This window comes from Hyphopichia burtonii, assembly GCF_001661395.1.
Source record: "Hyphopichia burtonii NRRL Y-1933 unplaced genomic scaffold HYPBUscaffold_1, whole genome shotgun sequence".
In the NCBI taxonomy this organism is placed as follows: Eukaryota; Fungi; Ascomycota; class Pichiomycetes; order Serinales; family Debaryomycetaceae; genus Hyphopichia; species Hyphopichia burtonii.
In genome coordinates, this window is record NW_017963728.1 from 1,018,826 (window position 1) to 1,042,278 (window position 23,453).

Below are 23,453 nucleotides of genomic sequence, written 5' to 3' on the forward strand. Positions count from 1 at the left end.
TCACATTTCTGGTGCACGGAAGTTTTATGGTGTACTGATGTTTTGTTCTTTTTTTGAATGTACGGGTGTGTTGATTCTTGAACGAAATTCCAAACTTATTAAGTTTTTCAAAAAGAATCGATTACTACATCAATAACAGAAACTAGAGAACCAGAGATGAACGCACCAGATAGATTTGAACTATTCATATTACCGGACGGGGTAGATAAGTATGTATTTGATAGGGTGAAGTGTTTTGACTGAGTACTAACCTGATTAGAATTAAGATAACACCGGATACAAAAGTGCCCAATGCAGCATTAATCAGAATAGAAAGAGAAGATCATACCTTGGCTAATCTATTAAGAGCACAATTGTTAAAGGATGAAAGGGTGATTTTCGCTGCTTATAAAGTAGAGCATCCATTATTTGCTAATTTTATTTTGAGAATACAAACTGAAGATGATTATAGTCCAAAAGATGCATTGAAGAATGCATGTTCTGGATTAATTAGTGAATTAGATGTTATTAAAACTAAATTCAAAGATGAATGGGCTCTTAAGTCATTATTAAATAATAATGATGAAGATATGTAATACTTAAAAGATATTGATAATAATAATGCTTGTATATTAGAAAAAGTTTTTTATAATTTAAATATATATAATATTTTTGTTTAAAAATCATTAAAAGGTATAGAAAACAAAAGACTTTTTTTTTTTTGAATTGAAAATATTTATGCAAAGGAATCAAAATCGTTAAATTTTTTTAAACTTCTGGGAAGGCTTTTCTTTTAATTGCATCTTTAATTATTGATATTTTATTTAAACAATCAGGAACTTCAGATGAAGGGAAATTACCTTGTTTTAAAATTAAAATTAAAGGATGAGTTTCAGTTAAACGATTTGGAGAAATATGAGTAATTGCCAAACCTAATTTTGAAATACAAATTTTATGATGATCTTTAAAATTAAATTGAAAATTACCATTTGTCATTTCAAACATAATATAATCTGAAGTTCTTGTATAACGTCTTAAGAAAATTTCTTCACTTTTTTCTTCATTTTCACTAACTTTTGATAAATTACTATTCATATATTTAGCGAAAAAATCAACAATTTCTAATTGTCTTTTTGTTTGACTTGGTGGATGACTTATTGAATTTTCAATGCATGTCCATCCTTCATTTTCATTAATAATTAATTCTAAAAATTTATCTTGATTATGTAATTTTAAAATTGAATTATCATCATTAAATAAAACTCCAATATCATCATTATTTAATTGATACAGAAATCCATATTTATTTGAATAATCAACCCATTTACTAATTAATGTTGGATTTTCACAACTTGGTAATTCAATTGTTTCTAATCTATCAAATTTTGAATAATCTAATCTTCTAATATTATGATACGTTTCATAACAAACTTGATCTAAATTTTTAATTAAATTAGAATATTTATTATTAAAATTAACTCTTTTTTTACCATTATTCATTGTTGTTGGATCAATTTCTTGATATTTATTTCTAGTATCACCAGGAGATAATGATTGAGGTAATAAAGTTTTTGGTTGTTCAGAATGTAAATCAGATCTTAAAATTTCTACTGGATTTTTAATTTTTGGAGTATAAATTCCGGCATTAATTTTAGTATTATTAAAATTAATTGATGATTGAGCTTTTGAAATTGATGATAAATTTTCTGGAGTATTTGTTAAACTTATTATATTAGTTTTATCAGGGAAAGGTCCTTTAAACCAATCAAATTCTAAAATTTCATTAATTGTTGGCCTTTCTAAAGGATTTAAAGTTAATAATTTTTTAATTAAATGTTTGGCTTCATTTGAAATTGGTTTATCAATTGGGAAATTATAATCAGTTTTTTTAATTCTTTCATAAATAACTTGAACATCTTTTGCTTGAAATGGAGGTTTACCGCATAATAATGCATACATCATAATCCCAATTGCCCAAATATCAACTTCAAAACTATGACCAGTTTGTTTACCACCTAAAACTTCTGGAGCAATATAATTTGGAGTACCACAAATAGTATATTTTCTTGAATCAGTTGAAGGTAAAACTGAAGCTAATCCAAAATCTCCAATTTTTAAATTCATTTCTGGATCGAAAAAAATATTACCTAATTTTAAATCTCGATGAATAACTCTTCTTGAATGTAAATATTTAATGGCACCAACTATTTGAACCATGAAATATCTAACTTCTGGTTCACTAACTCTTTTTCTGGTTTTCAATAATTCCATTAATGATTGATTTGGACAAATTTCTAATAATATATAAACATTAACATCATCTTCAAAACAATCAATGAAATTAACAATATTCGAATGTTTTAAAGATTTATGAATTTTAATTTCTGATAATAATTTAGTTTTAGTTTTTTCATTTTTAATTGAAGCTTTAGCAACAGTTTTAGCAGCATAAATTTTACCAGAAGAATCTTTCATCTGAAAACAACGAGCGAACCCACCTTCCCCTAAAAAGAGACCACGACGATAATCTCTACCATTTCTAGTACGAACAATTGATGGAGGAGTTTTACATAAAGCAGATAATTTTTCCTTCTTTTTTTTAGCCTTTTGTTGTTGTTGATGTTGTTGTTGTTCTTCGAGTTCATCTAGTTGATGTTCTTTTGAACGTCTTATTGGTTTAATCGGAGTGACATTATTGGATCTGGCGTTAAGCGTACCATTATTCAAAGGTTGTAAAGGCTGTAAATTATGACGAACAGCAGACATTGACGATTAGAGATACGTAAGGTAAAGGAAAGAAGATAAAAGTAAAAAAGATAAAAAAGATACAAGTAAGAAGATAAAAGTAAAGATAAAAGGTTAAGAGTAATGAAAAGTTACTAATCCATAAGATTCATAGATGGATATATACTTATTTGTGGAAGTTTTCAATGACTTTTTTTTTTTTGTTTGTTTGACCTTTTTGTATATTAAAAAGGTTTAATAAATCTTTTTGTATTTGTTTTTCTTTCTTAACTAGTAATGTTTAGTAGGAACCAACTAAACCCAATATTGTTTAGTATTTATTTGTTTGTATTATGATAATTTTATTACTTAAAACTAATATTTTCATTTAGATCAATTTTGGTAGAAGTAACAAACAAATAAAACAAAAAAAAAAAAAATTTGTTGATAGATTGTCTTTAATGAGGATTATTTACAAATAAACTTAATTGGGTAAAGTAACAACCAATACCGTTTCTTTTCTACGACGCACACTCTGGGCTACTTTTATCTGGCAAATGGCTTACTGGAATTATGTAACACTGTTTGCCAGTGGTGTTAATCCTTAGGGAGGTTGGTGGTGGGCTTGGTCACGTGAATATCTTTAAATCGATGTTTTGATTCCATCCAAATGAATTCAGTAAACCCTTTTTCCAGGTAAATAGATCTCATCGTTTCATCTGGAGGATTGCGAAGATGTTCTACAAATGGTCAGCTTTCATTAGTAAGAAAGTTTAATTGTATATTTTGTAACTGTAGTATTGCCCGGGTAGTTTCCCAGCTCATCGTATAAGGTATTCACAAAGAGGGAAAAATGATCAGCGGATTGTACGCTACATCGTTGGCTTGGTGTATGCGTTCTATAGCTCCCAATCAGATAGCACATCCGTATGTGTATATGTATAGGTCTGTGTATATGTATAGGTCTGTGTATATGTATAGGTCTGTGTATATGTATAGGTCTGTGTATATGTATGTCTGTGTATATGTATATCTGAAATATATACCTTTCTATGATTGTGAACTGTTGTCACGTGAGACGTCATGTGACTATTCTCCCGGTGCACTACCCTCGGAATAAGTATTTTTTCTGTTTTAAAAGTTTATATTATGTCCATCTACTTGAACGATTCTAAACCATTCTTTAGGCTATTCTTAGACTAATTTGTTAGGCTAAAGACCGGCTAAGAGATTGTATATTGACCAGTATGAGCTCTTCGGACGATGAGGTTGTTCTTTCTAAAAGAGCAAGACCAGCTAAAAACTCGTATCAGGAATCAGATGAAGAAGATGATACTCCGTTAGCAGACATCTCTAATGGTAATTTAAAAGAAGAAAGTGGTAAAAAAAGAAAATCTTCAAGTAAGAATTCATCAAAACCTAAAAAACAAAAAGTTAAAAAGGAGAAAAAGGAGAAAAAGGAGAAAAAGGAAAAGCATAAGAAAAGTAAACTGAAAACAGAAGTCAAATCTGAAGCCAGTGAAAGTTTGCAAACTCCAGAAAGTTCACCAATTAAAAAAAAAGCTGAAAAAGAGGAACTGAAAAGTGAAAAGGAAGAAGATGATGAAGATGATGATAAATTTAAATGGTGGGAAGATGATACTTATAATGATACTAATATAAATGGTAACGGAGAGAAAAAATGGGATACTTTAGAACATAATGGTGTAATCTTCCCACCCCCTTATGAACCATTACCATCATACGTTAAATTATATTATGATGGGAAACCAGTTAATTTACCATTAGAAGCAGAAGAAGTTGCCGGATTTTTCGCTGCAATGTTAGATAGCGATCATACAAAAAATCCAGTTTTCCAACAAAATTTCTTCAAAGATTTCTTAATAGTCTTAAAAGAAAACGGAGGATCAAATGTTGAAATTACTGATTTTAATAGATTAGATTTTACTAAAATGTTTGATTATTTTGTTAAATTAAGAGAAGAGAAAAAATCAATGTCTAGAGAAGATAAAAAAAGAATAAAAGAAGAACGGGATAAATTTGAAGAACCTTTTAAAACTTGTTTACTTAATGGAAGAAAAGAACAAGTTGGTAATTATAAAGTTGAACCTCCTGGATTATTCAGGGGTAGAGGTGCTCATCCTAAAACTGGTAGATTGAAAAAAAGAGTTTTACCAGAAGATATTACTCTTAATTTAGGTATTAATGTTAAAATACCTGAACCACCACAAGGTCATAAATGGGGGGAAATTAGACATGATAATACCGTTGCTTGGTTAGCGATGTGGAGAGAAAATATCTCTGATTCATTTAAATACGTTAAATTTGCTGCTACCTCATCCATAAAGGGTTTATCAGATTTCAAAAAATTTGAAACCGCAAGAAATTTGAAATATCATATTGACGCAATTAGAAATGATTATACTAAGCTATTAAAAGATCAATTAATGCAAAATAGACAAATGGCTACTGCTACTTATTTAATTGATATTTTTGCCTTGAGAGCTGGTGGTGAAAAGGGTGAAGATGAAGCTGACACTGTTGGTTGTTGTTCATTAAGATATGAGCATGTTACTTTAAAACCTCCAAATAAAGTGATTTTTGATTTTTTGGGTAAAGATTCAATTCGTTTTTATCAAGAAGTTGAAGTTGATAAACAAGTTTTCAAAAATTTAAGAATTTTTAAAAAATCTCCTAAACAACCCGGTGATGATTTATTTGATAGAATTACTCCTTCTATCTTAAATAAACAATTCCAAACTTATATGAAAGGTTTAACTGCTAAAGTTTTCCGTACTTATAATGCTAGTAAAACCATGCAGGATCAATTAGATTTAATTAAAAATGAAGGTACTGTTGCTGAAAAAGTTACAAAATTTAATGCTGCTAATAGAACGGTTGCAATTTTATGTAATCACCAGCGTACGGTTAGTAAAACTCACTCAACTTCGATTGCCAAAATACAGGATCGTATTTTGGAATTAAAATGGCAAAAGAATCGTTTGAAAAAAATTATTTTGTTAATTAATCCTGATGAAAAATCGAAAAATAGTAAATTTTTCAAAGGTATTAATGAATTGAATAAAACTCAAATTAAAAATGTTCATAAAATCGTTATTGAAAGAATGATTGATCAAGCCCAAAAGAAACGATTACGAGAAAAGGAAAAAGAATCTTTAACTGGTACTTGTGCTTTCACTGATGAAGATTTAAAGAAAAAATTAGAATCCATTAAAGAATTACAACAAGAATACGCTGAAGAATTAGCTTCTGGTGATCCAAAAATTCCAAAAGGTGCTTCAGTTGATAAATTGAAAAATCAAATTGAAAATTTAGAAAATAGAATCACCAACACTCAATTTCAATTGCAAGATAAAGAAGATAATTCAGAAGTATCCTTAGGGACATCTAAATTAAATTATATAGATCCAAGATTAATTGCAGTTTTTTCTAAGAAATTCGAAGTGCCAATTGAAAAACTTTTCTCAAAGACTTTAAGAGAAAAATTCAATTGGGCAATCGAGTCGGTTGATGAAAACTGGAGATTCTAGCACCACCAATATACATTCATACTAGTACAAAAGTCTAGACATTGACTTGAAGTTCTTTATTAAAGGAGTTCAACAAAGACGCGTAGATCTTTTTTTTAGCAGCTCATCCCTTTGCGACACGTAAAACTTTTTTTACTGCAATTTTTTGCTGCAACTCAAACACGCATCTATTGACAAAGGTTTGAGAATCAAAACAACACCATTCACTGTTTCAGCGAGTTGCAGTAACTAGAGCACGCATCAATGAAAGACAAATGGAGAATATGACCGAAGTTTGTGATAGGCAAGTGAAGAAATGGGTTTTATTGTGCGCCTTTAATAGAGAATTGTTGCCTTTAATAGAGAATTGTTCCTATTATCAATTACGACAATGGTAGAGAAGAAGCCTAGACTGGACGGATTAAACACTTGATTAGGTTTCAAGTCATGAACCTACCGAGACTTGACAAACCTTCTGACAAAAGTACGACAAGTAGACCCTAAGGATAGTAAGTGAGAGACAAGATATTTACTTTCGAGTTAGTGTCATGTTTGGAAAGTTTAAGTATGTAAAGGGTTGAAAACACACTCAGTAGATTGAGTAAAGATACTTGGGGGTATAAAATAAACAAAAAGCCATACTGGCACTTGCTTATGAAACGAATCTTTGCATTAGAATATTTTGATATTTGTTTCTTTTAATAATTCGTAAACTTGCGGGTTTAAATAAAGCTTATAATCCACCCTTTTCGATAAGTTGTTTATTCATGATTGTCAAAGTATAAAAATGCAAAAAATTTGGTTACTACTAACAATGGTAGTAATGATGACCCCTGGTTGTCTAGCTGAGAACAAACATCATCATCATAGATATCAATTAGCTACATCCACAACTTCAACTTTTGTTACTTCTACCATTGGTTCGACAGTTACTATGGCACCGGCTAAAAGAGATGATATGCCTGCATTACCCGAGGCAAGCACTTCGTATAGTTACAAGATAGAAGTACCTAATGGATCCAATTATCCTAAGAATCCATATGTATTAATAGAAAGTTTACCAGAAGATTTAGTTTTCATAGTGGTGGGGGCCATCATTGGGCTTTTAATTCTTTCCTTTTTCACTTATAGGGTTATAAGTTACTTATTATCAAATAAAACTGCCAAAAGTGATCGAGAATTATATTTCCATAATTTTTTCCTCGGTAGTGATTCAAGCAATGCCAGCTTTTTGAATGGAAGTAGTAATGGAATGACTAGTTCAGATTCCTCGATGTGGGAGAAAAACTCCAGCCACTTCACTTCTAATTCAAGTCTATATTTATTAAATAGACAAAGTTCTCTTTTGAATTTAAATTCTCCAAGTACTGGTCCAAATACTTCTCAACAAGGAAGATCTTATAGAGGAGCAATAAATAACCAAAATGCAAATAGTACTCCTGGCAATCGAGGATCCATGTTCATCAGTCCGATTCTCGATATAATGGTTAATTCAAAATCGAATTTGGAATTACCATTATATAATTCTAATAAGAGTTTAACTGATTTGAATCTGTACTCCATGATGAAATCAGATAATCTCCCTCCACCAAGAACTTCAACCATTCCTATGAGTCTTGCCCTTGATAATGGAACCAATGAAAGTATCAATTGGCAAACCTCGGTTGGTAACGGCTTTGACACTCCTACAATCGAGCCCGTGGCCGTCATGAATAGCACCGACCGTTTAATAGACTCCCCCCAGACCCAGGAACCACCCAAGATGAAGAGACCTCCTTCCCAATTCTTGGATGACTTGATCAATGACATACATACATAGCATTTATAGATTATAGACTTCGCATCACTAATACACTAATATCATTATCATAAGTAATCTGCATCATCAATACACTGATGTCATTATCTTCATAAGTAATCGCATCACTAATACACTAATATCATTAACTAAGTAATTTTGCAGCATTGAGGATGGGTCACGTGACGCACACTTGAAAAACCTCCATACACCTTATCGCAATCTTCCTTCCCCCCGCAATAATACCAGGCCCCGGTTAAAGCTAGGTGTTAAATGACCCCTTTACACCGAACAGTGAGAAGGACTTAATTGAAAAACTGTCAGTTTCACTTCTAATATCCTTTAGTTCTACCACTATTCTTTATACTATAAGTTATAACCAAACCACCATGTCATTATACCGAGTTAATAGCAGACAATTGATTAGAATTGGACAATTGACCAGAAGCAGATGTTTAAGCACCGGTAATAGATTATTTGCTAAGAACGATGAATCCACCATTGATTCGTATAGATTACCATCGCAAACTTCGATTAATGAATGGGAATTCAAATATGATTTCATTCCAAAAGTGGCGGAACCTAAGATTCCACCAATTACCCCGGAAGCGGTTAAACAAGATATTGCCCATGAACGTAAAGCCCGGGTTGAAAAAGAAATGTTTAATCAAGAAGGAGCATCATCAGTTAAAGTCGAAGGAAATGATGCTAAGGTTATGAGAGGAGGGGAGTTTGTTCAAGATGAACCAGAGTATTTACATGATCGAGAACTGAAACCAGTTGATGTTAGTTCAGGAATTCACGCTAATAAACCAACCAAACCCGCCAACCGGGATAGATACGTTCAAAGTTCATTAAATCCAGAAATTAATCAGTCAGACTTTGTTAGTTTGGGTGATAATCAAGTTGACCATAAAGTAAGTTCAACTAATGGACAAGCACAAGTTATCGAAGATATCGAACATGATGAAATTGAAAGTGGTAAAACGAAACAATCTCATGATGATCATCAACCAAAACCCAATGGTAATGGAGGTATATTAGCATTAGTGGGTATTGGAAGTGCTGTTGGTGGTTATTATTACTTTACCAAACCAGAAAAGAAATAGATTATATATACTTTACATAAGCTTTAATAAATTACTTTACATAATAAGTTACTTTAAAAATGCATTAAATAATAAACATAATAAATAGGAGATAAATATTTACATGAAATTTTATGAAAACAGAGGTTAATTTTATATAAATTCTTTAATAATGTTTAGAAGCTTCTTGACAAGCTTTTAATTGTTGTAAATAGTAGTCACAAATTTGCATATTACCATCGTTATCACCTAAACATCTAGTGAAATTCTTTGCATCAACATCACAAGATCTAGATTGTTCTTGATAATTGGATTGAGCAGGTTGTGCTGGAGGGGCTTCAGCTGGAGCACTAGATCCACCAAACATACTAGTAATACCGGCACCTAAAGTGTGACCAATAGTGGAACCAACAGCAACACCAGCAGCGGTAGAAGCCATTTGTCCAAATAACCCTGGACCTTGACTTTGTTGTTGAACTGGATGGGAGGCTGCTGATGGTGGATGAGCTGATGGATAGCTGGAGTGTGCTGGAGCAGCAGCAGTATGTGCTGATCTGGTTTGAGTTCTTGGGGCTGGAGCGGATCTTCTTTGTCTAGGCATTTTGTTGTAATGAATAATTTATTATCCTGGTAATTCCTGGTAATAACTAGCTTTATATAATGACTTGTAGTGGCGATAAAAATTTATTAGTAACAAAAAGAAACTGCTAGAAAATTCAATTGGTCAGGTAAATTCGGTCACGTGGACGTGGTCACGTGGACGTTTGCCTCCGTACATTTTATTCTGGTCACGTGGATTGTTTTCCACGCCAGGCCCGTACATCTCGGCTGTTAAGCTAGTACAACCAGTACAACCAGCACAACCACAACAAGTACAAAAAGCACCACAGTGGAAGGATGGCCGTTGTACCGTTGGCTCGGTGTTAATGGGTCAATGGATACCCTGCCATGTGTCCGGCTGGTCCTCACTGATAACACCGCTGGCCAACGAATCAGATTGATTGGCTGGATACTCCATACTCGGATTATCTTTTCGCAACAGTTTTTTTGTTCTTGTGGTGTCTGGGTTCTTTCTTTTTTTTTTTTTCTGTTGCTCTTCCAGTCTTAAGAGGAATAGCTTCTTTGATTCTCTTGATGGCTAAACTGGAACCATTGATGGGTCTTTTTCGTTAATTTGTGATACTTATTGATCTTCAGGTAAGCGGATGCATATGGTTTCGATTTTGAGTCATCAAGTATAAGGCTAGGGTTGTTCATTGCCGATAATTGTATAAATACCCCACCATTATCCTGTGAAGTTGTTATCTTTTGGTCTTTTCTCTCATATACAATGATTTCGTTAAGAGGATATCCGATTAAAAGTAGTGGACTACGATTTTTCAGTAGTTCGTCTAGTTTGAGACAACCCAACTATTATGAACTTCTTGAACTACCAGGTTCAGCCTCAATAAAAGATGTTAAGATGCAATTTAAAAAATTACTGAAGAAGTATCATCCAGATTTGAATAGTCATTTATCAGAAGACGAGAAAAAGGTGAATAGTGATAAGTTTGTTCAGATTGTATCAGCTTATGATACTTTGAAAGACATCAAAAAGAAGAAGAGTTACGATCAACAATTAAAGGGAACATCAATTCCAAATCATTCATTTTCAAGAAGAAACGAATGGCAGAATAAGTATTACGGTGAAGCAAAATACTATTCAAAATCAGGTCCTAGTGGACTAAATACAAAACGTCATCGAGTTTACCATTTTAACGACCAAGATAACAATTCAACATTTTCTGGTCGTCACAAAAATTATGGGGATAGATATGATGTACCTCATTTCAATTATAATGAACATTTACAAAGAAATTTAAAATTCGAACAAAGAATTATCAATCGTCAATTAACTGATGATGATCGGGAGAAAATCTTGAAACAATTATCAAAAACTGGTGATATATCAAATGTTAATGAAGAGTTAGTGACTAAACATTTGATGAGACAAATACATCATAGTTACAATCGGTCAAATAATCAAAATACTTTTGCTCCTCAATCTTCAACTCTGGGTACGTCTGCTAAAAACCCTTATATGTATCATGGACCTCAAAGTGAAGAAAGCGATGGAGTCATGCTTAGATCCTTGGTATTTGCTGGTGGTGTAGGTTCTCTTTTTCTCTTATACTCAACCTTACATGGTTAATCTTTCAATTCTCGGCGTTAACATATATTCGTATCAATATATATATATGTATATATAATAGATTAAGTGCAATTTTTTCTTTTTTTTTTTGCAACATCGGACGAATGTGTTGTAAGTGCATACGTTGTTTTTCCGGTGATACTAACTTGTTGTTCTTATCACCTTTGTAATCCCCATCTTCGGTATATCAAGCTTAAATAGGACGAGTTTTAACCGATAGGTTAATTTGGTTTTCGTTACAATTTCAAATAATCAAAATTTTTATTAGGAAAATTATATAAAAAAAGAGTATATGTATGAAGATCCACTATAGACAATCTAATTAAACAACAATTGATAAATCTAAAATGGAAGAAAGAAGGATGAAGGAATAAATAAATTAAGGAATGATAAATAATGCTTAAAGGAAATGAAATATTATAAAATTGATTAACGATCAACTTCACCAAAAACCAAATCCATAGTACCAATGATTGCAACGGCATCTGCTAATAAGTTACCTCTCGAAATATGATCAAAAGCACCTAAATGAGCAAAACCTGGAGCTCTGATTTTACATCTATAAGGTCTTTCAGTACCATCACTAACAACATAAACTGCCATTTCACCTTTTGGAGCTTCAATTGCAGTATAAGTTTCACCTTCTGGAACACAATAACCTTTAGTGAATAATAAGAAATGATGAATTAAAGCTTCCATATCTTCTTTCATAAGAGATCTTGGAGGAGGACTTATTTTAAAATCTTCAACTTTAACTGGACCTTCAGGCATATCATTAATACATTGTTCAATAATTCTTAAAGATTGTCTGAATTCACTCATTCTTACTAAATAACGGTCATAACAATCACCATTCATACCAACTGCAACATCAAAATCAACTAAATCATAAGCATCATAAGGTTGAGATTTTCTAATATCAAAAGGAATACCAGAACCCCTTAACATAACTCCTGATAATGAATAATTCATAGCATCATCAGCAGTAACAACCCCAACATCTTTGGTTCTTGCTTGCCAAATACGATTATCAGTAACCAATTCTTCAACTTCATCAATTCTATCACCAAATTGAGTGGCCCACATATAAATATCATCTAATAAACCAACTGGCAAATCTTGAGAAACCCCACCTGGTCTAACATAAGCTGAATGTAATCTTGCACCACTAACACGTTCATAAAATTCCATTAATTTTTCACGTTCTTCGAACCCCCAAAGGAAAGGAGTTAAACCACCAACATCCATAATATGTGATAAAACAGACATACAATGATTAAGAATTCTAGTAATTTCACCAAACATAGTTCTGATATATTTAGATCTTAATGGAACTTCAACGTTTAATAATTTTTCAACAGCTAAAGCAAAAACTAATTCATTTGTCATCATTGAAACATAATCCAATCTATCAAAATATGGTAAAGCTTGCATATAAGTTTTTGATTCAATTAATTTTTCAGTACCTCTATGTAATAAACCAACATGAGGATCAGCTCTGACAATTTCTTCCCCATGTAATTCTAAAATTAATCTTAACACACCATGAGCAGCTGGATGTTGAGGACCTAAATTAATAGTAAAATGTCTAATTTTAGTATTTTGTTTTTCTATTTGTTTTGGATCATCATCTCTACCCCAAATCATATCAACTTCATCCATGGCTTCGGTTAATGTGGTTTTACCCAAAACACTCCCTTCAGTAGAGTATCTTTGAGCCGGTCTACCTAAAGCATTGGTAAATGGTTTAACTGATTCTTCATGATCGGCTGCTTTTTTTGGTAAACTAGTTGAAAAAAATCTACTAGTAACTGGTATTTGATTAAATTTCGATACTAATCTAACCGAATTACTTATATTTTTAACTCTCAACATTCTTTTCTTAATACTATTATGCTGTTTTTTGCAATATCAATTTTAAACTTGATAATCAAATGAATGAATATATTGTCCGATACGTTCTCCGATTCCGAGCTTTGTTACTATCTTTTAACCTTGGAACAAGATCTTAATTGTTTTAAATCACAATAAGGATAGGGATGCCTTGTCAAAAGATACGTTGAACCTTGAATGCTTATATCAATTTCGTATGAAGAACGAAAGAAAGATGGAAGAAAAGGAAAAAAAAAAAAAACTTTGTTGGTGTAAGTAGTAAACTGTACTAACAAAACTGTAAACTCCTAACAAAATGAGATTTATTATAAAATGATGTTTGTTCATTGGATGATATTTCATCATGGGGAAAGATCCGTACAGCTTACATCTAAAACAGTTTTGGTCGTGTGTGCACCCGTGCGGTTGGTTAGCGCACTTATATCCATTTGAAGGATTCACAAGGTTGCAAAATGGTTGGTAAGCTGTTGGAAAAGAGTGCTGAAGCAAAGGAGTTTGGTGTGAGTGAGGAGGTGGTGTATAAGCAGGGTGGTAATAGGTTGGTAAGCATGGTTGGTGGGACAAGGTGGTAAGTACCATCTCATTAGACTAGCATCTGGAGTTTAGAACTTGCCTGCCCGATTGATTTGTCAGCCATGAGGTCAACTCCACACTATTGACTGAATCCTCCCAGGGCATAGAAGGAGGAGCCTTGGGAATTATAATGATGATAACTAATTGCAAATGCAAATGATAACTAATTGCAAATGCAAATGATAACTAATTGCAAGCACGATTGATTATAAATTCAAGTGCCCTTAAGTACGAATACATCAACCATTTTGTATATAAAGACCACGAATATTTGCAACCAATCCACTTTTTTTTTTTTGTCATTCATTCTATAATTATCATGTCACCTCCACAAATTAACAAACATCAAGTTACAAGCTACCATACCATTAAGGTCAACGAAACCGATGAGGTTTTCTATAGGAAAGCCGGGGACGAAAGCAAACCAAATTTATTATTATTACATGGGTTCCCAACGAGTTCAAGACAATATGAGCCATTGATCAACTTGTTGAACCCTTACTTTAATATTATTGCACCAGATCTTCCAAGTTACGGTTTGACTAAAGTTGGAGCTAATTATGAATACACTTTTGATAAGTTGGCGCAAACAATTGATGGTTTTTTGAAAACGATTGGGTTTGATAATTTTTTGGTTTATTTTTTCGACTATGGGGCCCCCGTGGCATTAAGATTATTAGTTTCTGGTAATTATAATATCAAAGGGTTGATTAGTCAAAACGGTAATGCTTACGAAATTGGAGTAACTGAACAATTTTGGAGTCCTTTCAAAATTGGATGGGATTTACTTGAATTGAAAGAAGCCAATTCTCCAAAATTTAATCAAAAAGATTTAGATGATCATGTTAAGGTTATTAAAAATGCCCTATTAGATACTAATTTTTGGAAAAGCCAATATTATAATGCTGAAAAACTCGAAACACTTGATCTCGATTTACCACTCATCGATTACCACTTGTTGATCAATAGCACCGAAGATCAAGATGAAGCTTTACAACGCCAAGTTGATTTGGCCTTTGATTATAGAAATAACATCAAGTTATATCCAAAAGCTCACGAATTTTTTAGAAAATTACAATTACCCACTTTGGCAGTATGGGGTAATAAAGATGACTGTTTTGATATTCAAGGTGCTTATTCTTTCAAAAAAGATGTTCCAAATACAAAAGTTGTTGAAATCGATGGAGGTCATTTCGTTGGCAACTCTCATACTCGTGAAGTTGCCCAGGCTATTCTTGATTTTGCTTTTGAAAACGGCTTATTGTGATTATTTGATATATAAGAGTATATATGAAGTAGGAAAATATAAAATATGAATATGTTTTATTGGTTAGGTTGTAGCCTTTCAATTCAAAAAGAAAACTGATATCCTTTAATCGGTCAACCACTCTTGAATGCGCTTCTGATGGCTTGTAGTTGTTCTTTAATTCATACAAAGCATGGAGAGGGAAGATTTGAAAAAAGGTGCAAAAAAGAATGCCTCTGCCCAGGATTGAACTGGGGACCTTCTGCGTGTAAAGCAGACATCATAACCACTAGACTACAAAGGCGCTTCGAACCGGCCAATTTTAGGAGTAACCCGAAAATTACCGACTGAGCCACACGCTCATTTCATAATTTTTGAAAATTTGGCTTCTTTAAACAGTTAAAATCGCTACTAGGAATTGAAAATGCATTAAAAAAGTTTTTTTCAATTTTCTCTAATTTCAATCTACCATTTTGTTAATCAGGTAATTCTGAGGTGGTCCTATAAGATCTGATTGCAAAATGGTAGATTAAAACCAGAGACAATTCTGCAAAAAACATTTTTTACACTTTTTTCCCAAAATATTTTTGATTTCTGACATTATTATCCAAAAGCCTGCTGCATTGACGCAAAAAACAACATTTTTGAATATTGCAGTTTACTAAGCTATGCTACTAGGTTGTCCTTCGTAACCGAAGGTGTAGTCTAAAGATCTCTCGATGTCGTACACTGAGGTAAAAGTATATACAAAGAAATTAGAGAAACATGATCATTTGATCCGGCAACGAAGACCATATGGAGTACAATCATATTAGCTATTCATAGTGATACCTTAATCATATCAATAGTCATTTCCGCGTCAGTGCTCTTTACGGTAACTGTGGGCTTAAGTGACTGCTTCATTGAATATAAGTCTTTGGCTACAGATTAGCATCTGGTTCTTATTATTAGTCGGAGACCGACTAATGTCTATTCCTGGTTGCCCGTACTTGAAGCTGTCTACCAACCGGTATATCTAATGGCATCATACGTATGTTCATAGAACCAGGAGAATTTACTTAACAACAACGAAGCCTCGATGTGTTTCCCTTCAGCTACAACATCAGTGCTTGTTAAGGGTCTACAATAATCGTATTGGATAGACCTTAGCTGGTAGTTGCAGCCAAGCGCGATTACCTAAGCAGGCCGCTTCCGCGGGTATTTAAATCGCCCACCACACGACCCGCCCACCAGAAAATCGATAAACCCACACCGCGGTGCAGGCACTACCGACGAACGAGAAAGAAAAAACAACATCGAGTTACACAAAAAGCCCATTGCGCGCAACACCAAAAAAAAAAAACAAGCAATAAATCGAACAGCCCTCGCACGACCTTGTCCATCCTGCCTTCCGAGTTTTGTGTAAAATTCAAATTGAATTGAGTCAAAAGAAGAGAATCCAGCACTTCTCCAAATAGTTATGATACTAAAATAAACTACTAGTGAAAATGTTTGAAATATTTAGATAAAATTATATATATGTAATAATTTCTTTATAGTATTGTATTTTTGGGGGTTATTTTGTATTTTTCTATAAATTTGTATAAATTTGTACTCTGTACTCTGTATTCTGTATTCTATTCCGTATTCTATTCTGTATTAATAATTGCATACCTCATCTTGATGAATTTTACAACTAAAAGAAAAAGAGAAGATATTGAACCAGATTCTAAAAAAACTAAAAATTATATAAATGATGAACAAAAAGAGTTATATACTACATCAAATGAATGGCCCGTTTATCAACATCCAGATGGTGGGATAATAAAGATAACTCCTTGGGGGATATTACGTCAGGTTAAAGATGAAAAAACTGGAGAATATAAGACTAATTTTGAAGATCAAAGTTTTGGAGACGTGATATTTCAACTGGAGAATTCCAATGAAATATACCATAATAATATCCCAACCACTCCACAATCATTATACCAAGATAAATCTCCGAGTGATGGAATTAAATTAAGTCCAAGTGATGAAGCTGAATTATACGTAATGGATGGGTATCAACAGCAACAGTATCAAACAGAACAAGAGCATTATTTAGGAATGGAAGATGAAGAAATGAATTAAGTAAAGTATATATATATATTAATAAATCTATTTTACACTAACTAATCCATTTTCATGAATGAGAAAACTTCGACTATCACCATTTATCTTTTGTTTGATGAATTTTTTATCAAATTCAATAACCAAATCATATAATTGAGTGTAATTAATGAAAATGTCCTTTAAGTTATCCTTTTTCAAATAATGTTGATAGTTGGATAAGGTTATATCTGCTCCGCTCCATTTATCAAATGAATTTAGATCAGGTATACAGTTTGATATAAATTGTTTCTCTATAGGGGTATATAAATTATCATTGGAAACAAAATTGTATCCTTGAATATTAACCTCTTCCAAATAGCTATCAATAGAAGCTAATGATTCCCGACGAGGGGTATTACTGAAAATCAGTTCACTGGAATTTTTAGAACTTGTAGATACATTGGTCGATATCGATGTTCTAGTACTATGGGTATTTGGTGAAATAGCAGCAGCAGCAGCTGAAGCTATTAACAATGCATTATTTCTCAGATTACTCCGATTAGGAATACTTTTCAATTTGGTAATCAGTCTCTGGTCAACTGGTTTACATAAATCCTTGCCAATACTCAAATTTCTAAACCAGTTTATCAATGAATGAAACGACCAAAACTGTAGTAACATTTGTTTACATTCAATTCTTAATCTTAAGCAATTCTTATACTTGGTCAAAGTCGATATCGGTTGATTGGTGGATTTGGTATCTTCCTTATATAACGCGCTTATTAGTTGATTTAACGAGGGCGCTTCACCAACTTTTAAATTATCCAATGTATAACTATTAATCAAATCAGATCGATACTTGTATAATTGCGAGTAACGGTATTCCTCATAATTGCTTGTTGGTTCCATCAACATTAAATTATTCTTCATTTCTTTATAGTAACTCGACAAATGCTTAAAACTCTTATTGGTTTTATAATTCCCCCATTTCTTCATAATCTTATCGCTGGCGGACGTCTTGAAATGGGCTAGTTCTTCACTGATCTCTCCCAGATTCAATCCTCCATATGCGTCTCCAGCAAACAAGTCATCTAGTTGTTCAATAACTACATCACTGGCACTTTTCCGTTGCTGGTAATCGTTATTCAAATTAATCGCCAAATCGTCCAACTGATTCTGTTCTCCATATAAACTAATAATCAAGGTTTTCAAATGACTCGAACAGTTTAAATCATAGAAGTTCAACTGGGTCGAATTCAATTCAAGTATAACCGGTTTCCAACTTCTTCTCGGATTAGCATGGTATGGAGTTAAAAACTCGGTTTTCGTTAAACAAAGCCCGTAGTACTGCAACGAAGGCTGGTAGTTTGGTAACTCTTCCTGAGGTGGTGTATACTCTGGCACCGACATGGTCTCCTTAGCTTACTGTCCAAATTTCTATAAATGATGCAAATTTCTGATATATAAACCCCAGTGCGAGAATTGCTGTCATACAATTTCTATAACAAAAAAGTGCTCTACTGTAAGCTGATGTAATAAGTTGGCTTAGCCAAAGGAGTTTACTAAAGAAAAAATGGCAGTACTGATAGAATCAGAAGGAGTTTGGTCTTTTTATATATTTTTATATATTTTTATATATTTTAAAATATATATTTTGCTCATGAGCTTTCTATTTATTTTTATATTTTTTGCCAAAAACATCGAGAATGACCCCACAGCAAATGGCCAAGTACTACTACGTTGTCTTTTCTTGTATCAGCTTTGTTGTATACCTGGGTATTACCTAGCCATTCATACCCCTATGTTTATTCAATATATACGGTATTGGTCTGGCATTACTAAGTTTACTGAGTTCTGATTTATGTCCAGACTCGACCGAAACGGATAGACTTACGAAAAATGACATAAAAGACCCGTGCATCCACTACTCGATTACTATAGGGACCCAAGTACCCAGGACAGCCGGCACTTGACAAGATATAGCGGTGCTACCAATGGGAGGAGTGGAATTAGTAATGCGGAAGTATAGCGATCAGTGCATGCTGATTTGTGTTTTGTATGGGATGCATTTTAGTTTGTGTAAGGGCATCTCGCAAAATTTGCAGTTATTTCAGGTCCGTTTGGAAAGAAAATCACTGATATTATCAATGAGCTCTTGTTTGGTGGACCCCTTTTTGATTTGGTTAGGGTACTTATTGATAAACTCTTTCAATTGGGCCACGGTGAAATAGTTCCATTCGTTTTTGTTCCAAGCCGTTAAAACAACGTCTTCAGTTAATTCTAATCTTGGCTTCTTGTTGGGTGGCATTGCATTATTTTGTTTAACGGTGTAAGTATTACCTATTTTATTGAGTTGGCTTTTGATAAAGTTGAATTCTTTAACGTTTTGAATATCGTTATTGAGAAAATTCCTTTTCTTCAACATGTCATCGTTATTTTGTAGTAATTTATCCTGGGGACTAATTGAGTTTTGTAGCAATTCGTATTTCAAAATCTTGTACCAGTAATTCAAAGTTGGATTTGGCCAATCGCTTGGTTTAAATGAACTAAGGTAATATTGATTGATGATTTTAATGAACTTTTCACTTAATGATTCATCGTTTTGTTTTTTCAAATATTCTTCCGTCATCACGTATTCCGGTAAGCATCTTATTTCATTGAGCCAAGGTTTTTTAATCAACAAAAACCCTTGTGGTTGATGGTTTGGTACTAGTGAGTAGAGATAGGGCGACGAATTTCTCTTGATACACCCAAAAACAATCATATACTTGTTCAATTTCAAACATGATTGGTATAACGAGGCAAACGTGGTGAATGAATTGGTGTAACCATAATCCAGAGAGCTGGTGGTACGACCGTTTTGAATATCGGCACTGACAAAGATGGAGTTTTTGCAATTGAAGTAATTTTCAAAATTGCCCATTTTTCTAAATCCAACCAATTTTAAATATGGGGTTTTAGTATATGGATGGTCGTCGCTTTCCACTTCACCTAACGAATCTTCGATTTCCTCTGTACCTCCATGATGAAATGCATAATTTTTCATAAACTTTAATTGATCTTCATCAAAATGTATTATAGTGTTATTATTGAGCTCATACCCTCTTCTTATTTTGGCAGAATCAATCTGGTCATCTTGTAAGTCTCCACTCGAATACTTAGTAGAAGTCTTAACAATCTTAGGTCCGGATTCACTAATATACATGTTTCGTGATCTAGTAATTGTTTCATGATCGTATAAGGTATACCCTTTTATGGAGCACCCAAACCTGCCACCCATTTCACCGTCACTTAAAATCAAATTACAGGCAAATTGAATCCGTTTGATTTCTTTTAATCTCAAAATGGAATCTCGAATTTGATTAGAAAATTCCTTCTTTACCAAAGAGATTCTGATGAGATTATTTATGTATCCAGTTTGTAAGAAAAGATCCTTGTAAACATCAATATTGAATTCTTTCGAAGTATCCATGAAAATTGGAATGATTTGATACTTGAATTGATCATAGTCGCTTAAAAAGGACCTTGTAGATTCTTTATTTTCAACTTTAGGACAATCGTTATCAGTGATCCAAACCAACTTCTTCACATTATACTGTTTACCTCTTTGGAACTCTCCCAAGATTGCCTGAAGAACCAAATCCAATCTTGGATTATCGTCAATGGGGAATTGACTGGTGAAATTTTCAAAATCATCAATTGTATCATCAATAATTGCATTCAACACCTTCATTGCCGACACATTGATATCATTCAATCTGAATAACTTGTTCAATCCACTTCGTTTACCCAACTTTCGATTGGTTTTAGCGCAATTGTAGAAATATATACCAACTCCATTATGAGGGCAGCTAATGATTAATTGAGAAATCAAATCCCCGATACTTTTCAAGATGTCAACCAAGTGACTTTTAACTGAGGGAGTCAACTCGATAAGAAAGACGATTCCTTCTCTGATCTCGTACTGTTTATCGGGCTGTTCGTCTTCCATGGTTGATAAAGAGAGAGAGAGAGAAAAAAAAAAAAAAAAAAAAAAAAAAAAGACAGCTTAAAGAAGACAGATCAGAAATTATACTACGCCAAACCAACAAGGATGTCAATCCACTTTATACTAGTACTCAATAGACAGGGGAAGACCCGGTTGGCCAAATGGTTTAATAATATATATACAGCCAAGGATAAGACGCGGTTTACCAATGAGATACACCGATTGATAAGTTCTCGAGATCTGAAATATCAATCAAATTTTGTCGAATATCAACTGAATAAATTAGTTTACCGAAGGTATGCTGGACTATATTTTATATCATCAATTGATTTGATTGATAGCGAATTAAGTTATTTAGAAAGTTTACATTTTTTCGTTGAGATATTAGATATTTATTTTAATAATGTTTGTGAATTGGATTTAGTATTTAATTTTTATAAATTATATATGATATTAGATGAAATTTATTTAGGAGGAGAATTACAAGAGATTCTGAAGCAGAAAATTTTGGATAGGTTACAGTATTTAGATAAACTTGATTAGGTAAAGTAATGAATATCATCATTAGTTAAGTCATTTGTAACAATTATACTAATTTCGGCCTCAACTTGTTCAATTGATAAATTATTCACGTTAATAATATTAACGTTTGGAGGTAAAATTTTTTCAAAACAGGATTTTACTTGGATTTGAAATTCTTTCAACTCGTAACGTTCTTCACCCCAACCTTTACGATTACTCAATTCTTGTAAATCAAGAGTTAAGAAAAGAGTGATATCTGGCTTGGGTAATCCTTTATCGGGAGAATATAACCAATTATAATCGTTCATTTCATTTGATGAATTTGATACCTTTGATTTTGCTAATGAATAAGCAATACCAGAGTAAATGTACCGATCCAAAATAACGAATTCTCCATTATTCAACTTGGAAATGATATCTTTAGCTAATTCCCATCTGTTAGCACTGAAGAGTAGATGGGCCGATTGGTCACTTAAATCATAACTCGAGTCCGTCAAGTATTTGTTAATGATTTGTCCAATTGGCGTTGATCTTTCGGGGAATTTGATGAGATGAGAGTTGGCAATCCGTTGATTGAGTAACGCTGCCTGAGTAGACTTCCCCGATCGATCGAGTCCTTCAATAAGTATTAGTTTCCCTCTCATCGGCTGGCCTTATTACGAAACACCCAAGGTTTGGAATGCCCATTGAGTAATTACAGTTTAATAAACTGGAGGGTAATTACAGTTTCACCCGGGTAATTCTCAGACTACTTATTTGCAGCACACCCTAGTCAGGTATAAATAGATATATATAAATAGATAAACTAGTCTAAACGGATGTAAATACGTGCCAATACGAGGTGTTCGACCATACGAGGTCAGAGGCATTCGATCAGAGGCATTCTACTATCCATACGAGTCCGGAGTTATTTCTTCCAACATGATACCGGACTTCAATTGATCATACCGGACTTCAATTGATCATACCGGACTTCAGCTGATTACACCGGACGTCTCTTACACCCATCTATTAATACATTCCAGTAAACCATCTCCGGCTCACATTATCGTCTACGGATGTCCAAGGGATTATGACCGAGAGAATCACGAAGCTTCATCAACCGGAGATACACCCTCAATTGCTCTATAATATCATCATACCCAGAACCATGGCCGGCATTCAAAACACCACCCAACATGTCCCCGCCATAGGCTATCTAGTTAAGTATACTGCCATACAAAACGACGCCAGTGGGATGATTTACTGAAGAAAAGAAGTAGAAATGTTTTCCCTTCAAGGAAAAGATTTCAATTTAAGTGAAGAGTCGTGCGGGCGGTAGAGACACGCCCGACACGTACTCTACTCTTTCTATTGCCTAGTACTCTATTTCTTACTCCAATACTCTATTTCCTACTCCAGTACTCTCTCCTACTCCAGTACTCCACTCAGTAGCCTCCATCAGTAGCCTCCATCAGTAGCCTCCATCAGTAGCATCCACTCAGTAGCCTCCCACTTTAGTAGGTGCTTCAGCATTTGGCACTACTCTTATTGGACCCGTAGTGGGAGGGACCGGTTTTGACCCGCGTCGACCCCCGGTGTTTGCTCGGACCAAAGAGAAAAAACACCCACCGGAACTCTTTCAACCAAAAAAAAAGACCCGTGCCGCGGGTTTTTGCTGCCCCCGCCAACGCGTAAGCTAATGGCACAATGACACCATCCCTTTATTGTGCGATACTGTACTGTAGCTACGCTAATACAGTATCTATATTGTACTGTGCTTGTAATCGGTTGTTCAAGGGTGTCTAATAATGACAACTCAACCGATTGTCTGAGGTTTAAGGTTTGGAAAATTTTTGTCTCCAGAACAAA

At 33.5% G+C, this 23,453-nt stretch overlaps 14 protein-coding genes and 1 non-coding gene across 15 annotated transcripts; 8 read left to right on the top strand and 7 right to left on the bottom strand.

The window, feature by feature from the left end:
- Positions 1-40: 40 nt before the first annotated feature.
- Positions 41-575, top strand: RPB11 (DNA-directed RNA polymerase II core subunit; the record flags this gene model as incomplete). Its single annotated transcript, XM_020219469.1, has 2 exons — positions 41-209; positions 260-575. The coding sequence occupies exons 1-2, from the start codon at positions 157-159 to the stop codon at positions 573-575; spliced, it is 369 nt and encodes a 122-aa protein (XP_020078799.1). The 5' UTR covers positions 41-156.
- A 172-nt stretch (positions 576-747) lies between these two features.
- Positions 748-2,899, bottom strand: CDC5 (polo kinase; the record flags this gene model as incomplete). The annotated part of the gene is made up of 1 exon (XM_020223188.1): positions 748-2,899. Exon 1 carries the CDS (start codon positions 2,743-2,745, stop codon positions 748-750), a length of 1,998 nt encoding a protein of 665 aa, XP_020078800.1. The 5' UTR covers positions 2,746-2,899.
- Positions 2,900-3,789: 890 nt separating this feature from the next.
- TOP1 (DNA topoisomerase 1) lies at positions 3,790-6,286 on the top strand. The gene has a single exon (XM_020222862.1). The coding sequence runs from the start codon at positions 3,951-3,953 to the stop codon at positions 6,252-6,254; it is 2,304 nt and encodes a 767-aa protein (XP_020078801.1). The 5' UTR covers positions 3,790-3,950; the 3' UTR covers positions 6,255-6,286.
- A 706-nt stretch (positions 6,287-6,992) lies between these two features.
- Positions 6,993-8,236, top strand: HYPBUDRAFT_173887 (pheromone-regulated protein). Its single transcript, XM_020222863.1, has one exon. The coding sequence runs from the start codon at positions 7,021-7,023 to the stop codon at positions 8,050-8,052; it is 1,032 nt and encodes a 343-aa protein (XP_020078802.1). The 5' UTR covers positions 6,993-7,020; the 3' UTR covers positions 8,053-8,236.
- Positions 8,070-9,140, top strand: HYPBUDRAFT_164339 (uncharacterized protein; the record flags this gene model as incomplete). Its single annotated transcript, XM_020222662.1, has 1 exon — positions 8,070-9,140. The coding sequence occupies exon 1, from the start codon at positions 8,421-8,423 to the stop codon at positions 9,138-9,140; it is 720 nt and encodes a 239-aa protein (XP_020078803.1). The 5' UTR covers positions 8,070-8,420.
- Positions 9,141-9,190: 50 nt separating this feature from the next.
- HYPBUDRAFT_132062 (uncharacterized protein) lies at positions 9,191-9,720 on the bottom strand (the record flags this gene model as incomplete). The annotated part of the gene is made up of 1 exon (XM_020219470.1): positions 9,191-9,720. One exon carries the CDS (start codon positions 9,718-9,720, stop codon positions 9,286-9,288), a length of 435 nt encoding a protein of 144 aa, XP_020078804.1. The 3' UTR covers positions 9,191-9,285.
- A 520-nt stretch (positions 9,721-10,240) lies between these two features.
- HYPBUDRAFT_159587 (uncharacterized protein) lies at positions 10,241-11,380 on the top strand. Its single transcript, XM_020222444.1, has one exon. It carries the CDS (start codon positions 10,450-10,452, stop codon positions 11,308-11,310), a length of 861 nt encoding a protein of 286 aa, XP_020078805.1. The 5' UTR covers positions 10,241-10,449; the 3' UTR covers positions 11,311-11,380.
- A 225-nt stretch (positions 11,381-11,605) lies between these two features.
- Positions 11,606-13,336, bottom strand: NUC2 (Nuc2p). Its single transcript, XM_020220462.1, has one exon. The coding sequence runs from the start codon at positions 13,183-13,185 to the stop codon at positions 11,740-11,742; it is 1,446 nt and encodes a 481-aa protein (XP_020078806.1). The 5' UTR covers positions 13,186-13,336; the 3' UTR covers positions 11,606-11,739.
- A 759-nt stretch (positions 13,337-14,095) lies between these two features.
- On the top strand, positions 14,096-15,043 carry HYPBUDRAFT_102805 (alpha/beta fold hydrolase; the record flags this gene model as incomplete). The annotated part of the gene is made up of 1 exon (XM_020218225.1): positions 14,096-15,043. One exon carries the CDS (start codon positions 14,096-14,098, stop codon positions 15,041-15,043), a length of 948 nt encoding a protein of 315 aa, XP_020078807.1.
- Positions 15,044-15,253: 210 nt separating this feature from the next.
- Positions 15,254-15,326, bottom strand: HYPBUDRAFT_t26. Its single transcript has one exon. It is a non-coding gene; the product is annotated as a tRNA-Val (tRNA).
- A 1,358-nt stretch (positions 15,327-16,684) lies between these two features.
- Positions 16,685-17,131, top strand: HYPBUDRAFT_159590 (uncharacterized protein; the record flags this gene model as incomplete). Its single annotated transcript, XM_020222445.1, has 1 exon — positions 16,685-17,131. The coding sequence occupies one exon, from the start codon at positions 16,685-16,687 to the stop codon at positions 17,129-17,131; it is 447 nt and encodes a 148-aa protein (XP_020078808.1).
- A 27-nt stretch (positions 17,132-17,158) lies between these two features.
- On the bottom strand, positions 17,159-18,502 carry HYPBUDRAFT_3685 (uncharacterized protein; the record flags this gene model as incomplete). The annotated part of the gene is made up of 1 exon (XM_020223367.1): positions 17,159-18,502. The coding sequence occupies one exon, from the start codon at positions 18,500-18,502 to the stop codon at positions 17,159-17,161; it is 1,344 nt and encodes a 447-aa protein (XP_020078809.1).
- Positions 18,503-19,202: 700 nt separating this feature from the next.
- On the bottom strand, positions 19,203-21,083 carry CAS1 (ATP-dependent DNA helicase; the record flags this gene model as incomplete). The annotated part of the gene is made up of 1 exon (XM_020223368.1): positions 19,203-21,083. One exon carries the CDS (start codon positions 21,081-21,083, stop codon positions 19,203-19,205), a length of 1,881 nt encoding a protein of 626 aa, XP_020078810.1.
- A 73-nt stretch (positions 21,084-21,156) lies between these two features.
- On the top strand, positions 21,157-21,623 carry HYPBUDRAFT_159592 (uncharacterized protein; the record flags this gene model as incomplete). The annotated part of the gene is made up of 1 exon (XM_020222446.1): positions 21,157-21,623. Exon 1 carries the CDS (start codon positions 21,186-21,188, stop codon positions 21,621-21,623), a length of 438 nt encoding a protein of 145 aa, XP_020078811.1. The 5' UTR covers positions 21,157-21,185.
- On the bottom strand, positions 21,620-22,460 carry HYPBUDRAFT_236353 (bifunctional thymidylate/uridylate kinase; the record flags this gene model as incomplete). Its single annotated transcript, XM_020223189.1, has 1 exon — positions 21,620-22,460. Exon 1 carries the CDS (start codon positions 22,244-22,246, stop codon positions 21,620-21,622), a length of 627 nt encoding a protein of 208 aa, XP_020078812.1. The 5' UTR covers positions 22,247-22,460.
- Positions 22,461-23,453: the final 993 nt, after the last annotated feature.

Bases quoted from the DNA above. Each gene is read 5' to 3' on its own strand.
- TOP1 (XM_020222862.1), top strand. From the start codon at position 3,951: ATGAGCTCTTCGGACGATGAGGTTGTTCTTTCTAAAAGAGCAAGACCA.
- HYPBUDRAFT_173887 (XM_020222863.1), top strand. From the start codon at position 7,021: ATGCAAAAAATTTGGTTACTACTAACAATGGTAGTAATGATGACCCCT.
- HYPBUDRAFT_159587 (XM_020222444.1), top strand. From the start codon at position 10,450: ATGATTTCGTTAAGAGGATATCCGATTAAAAGTAGTGGACTACGATTT.
- NUC2 (XM_020220462.1), bottom strand. From the start codon at position 13,185: ATGTTGAGAGTTAAAAATATAAGTAATTCGGTTAGATTAGTATCGAAA.